Here is a 1914-nt window from a genome sequence, read left to right on the forward strand (position 1 = left end):
TCCCAGTTTCTCCAGTCTCTCCACATAACTGAAGTCTCTCATCCCTGGTATCATACCGGTAAATCTCGTCTAAACCCTCTCCAATGCTTGTAAGAATATGAGAAAAGACAAAGTGGATTCAGTAATATAAAAGGCTCACGGGGAGTTTTTGTTAAAAACGTTATCCAACAATTGAAAATGTCATGACCGAAACGTCTGGAATTGTAATTGTTTGTGTCCCAGGTGCTCCACGGTACTCAGCTGCATGACTGACTAAGACATCACATTTGGACACCGGATTGAAACCTTCACTCCTTTTAAATCTCACTGCACTCTGACAAGAGCCTGGAGTGGAATGTGGAGATCTGCAACTATTTCAATATTTTAAGATTATAATTATTAAAATGAGGAAACACCAATTCAGAGATTTGTACTTTATTACCACAATATACAAAGTAAATACACTGCTTGTATTCAAGAAAGGATTTTTCTGACGTACAGAATGAAAAGAATGATTCACATTTTCCGTTTCACACTAGCTTACTTCAAGTTCATTTCCACCAGTATACAATTGCTCTGTGATGTACAGCAAAAGTTCATTGCAAACGAATGTCAACAGTCCTTATTCATTTCAGACTCTGTCTTGTTCTCGCCACTCTCCTGTGTCTGTGTTTCTACGCCAGGATTTAGCCGGGGAGTGGTTGTTGTATCAGAGGTGATGTTGATGGGAACGGTTCGTTCATTCACAGCTGGCAGTGCCAGGCGTGGGGCTTGAACCTTTAACTGACCGTCCTGTGACAAACAGCAGTTAAGTGCTTGAGGTTCGACATCTTCTGGCAGCTGAAATTCTCTCCTGAACTCTTCATATTTGTAGCTGTAACAGCCGCTCCCATCATCACTTTTCTTCTCATGTTTTCCTGTCACCAGCACTTTTCTTCCAAGTACTTTCACCGTCAGTTCTTCTGGGGAGAATTGCTGGACATCCAGGGACAGAGAAAAGTCATCTCCATCCTTGTCCTCGGATTGTCTATTATCTCCTTCATTGTCATCAGGTTTGTGGTTCTGATTTCTTGGTCTTTCCTCCCAAAATTCTTTGGCGAGCTCCTCAAGAACTCGATTCAGGAAGTTCATGCTCTTTCTCGCTTCTTCCACCTGTTGCCACCTGTTGCATTCAAACGGCTCAAAGACTGTGTGTGGAACAGACCACAATGTGTACACAGGCTGCTGGCACAGATGTGAAGCGTGGAAAGCCCGACAGCTCAGCATTCTCTCTGCCTCTTCTATCACTTCTCTCAAACCAGACTGACGTGAACTCCCAGTCTTCAGTCTCTGATCTGCTGCAGCACTCAGAACACATGCCTTATATATTCTACTCCCAGAAATCCAGACACTTCCAGAATTTGTTAAACTTTACTGGGTTTATGACACATGAGCAGAAAATAACTGACGTCTCATCTCTCCCTTTAAAGAAGAATGACTCGGCTCAGTGACACCCTCTGGTGCAATTCCAGAGACTGCTGGAAGCTGCTGACATTTGACATCACAGCTGGGCGGAGCAAATGATCGACAGCCCAGCAGAAGGAAGAGACTGTGGAGTAAAGTTGTGTTTGATCAGAAGTGTTCAACTTCATGAAATCTAAACTAACATTTTGAGATAATGAACAGCCAGTCAGTGGCTTTCTAGATCCGCTATTTTCATTCATTTTCAAAAGATTAAAGTGATATTTAGCAACAGCAGAGCAGAGGGATCGGAAGAGTGAATTTCAGATCAGTTTGATTTAAATTATGTGAAGTTCTGATTCGATCCCATTCAGGTTCATTAGTTGCCTTGTTTTTCTTTCATTTGCCACTGTCCGTTTCTATGGTAATGTGTTGCGATCCAGTTTTCCAAGATGATGGAGTGATGGCCTTTACATTCCTAGATTCTGGGGAGAT

At 42.5% G+C, this 1914-nt stretch overlaps 1 protein-coding gene across 1 annotated transcript; it reads right to left on the reverse strand.

The window, feature by feature from the left end:
* Window positions 1-398: 398 nt before the first annotated feature.
* Window positions 399-1449, reverse strand: LOC137300127 (heat shock protein 30C-like). The gene has a single exon (XM_067969216.1). The coding sequence runs from the start codon at window positions 1243-1245 to the stop codon at window positions 592-594; it is 654 nt and encodes a 217-aa protein (XP_067825317.1). The 5' UTR covers window positions 1246-1449; the 3' UTR covers window positions 399-591.
* Between the last annotated feature and the right edge of the window lie 465 nt (window positions 1450-1914).

Source organism: Heptranchias perlo, chromosome 30, assembly GCF_035084215.1.
Source record: "Heptranchias perlo isolate sHepPer1 chromosome 30, sHepPer1.hap1, whole genome shotgun sequence".
Classification (NCBI taxonomy): Eukaryota; Metazoa; Chordata; class Chondrichthyes; order Hexanchiformes; family Hexanchidae; genus Heptranchias; species Heptranchias perlo.

Coding starts and splice junctions, on each gene's coding strand:
- LOC137300127 (XM_067969216.1), bottom strand. CDS start 1,245: ATGCTGAGCTGTCGGGCTTTCCACGCTTCACATCTGTGCCAGCAGCCT.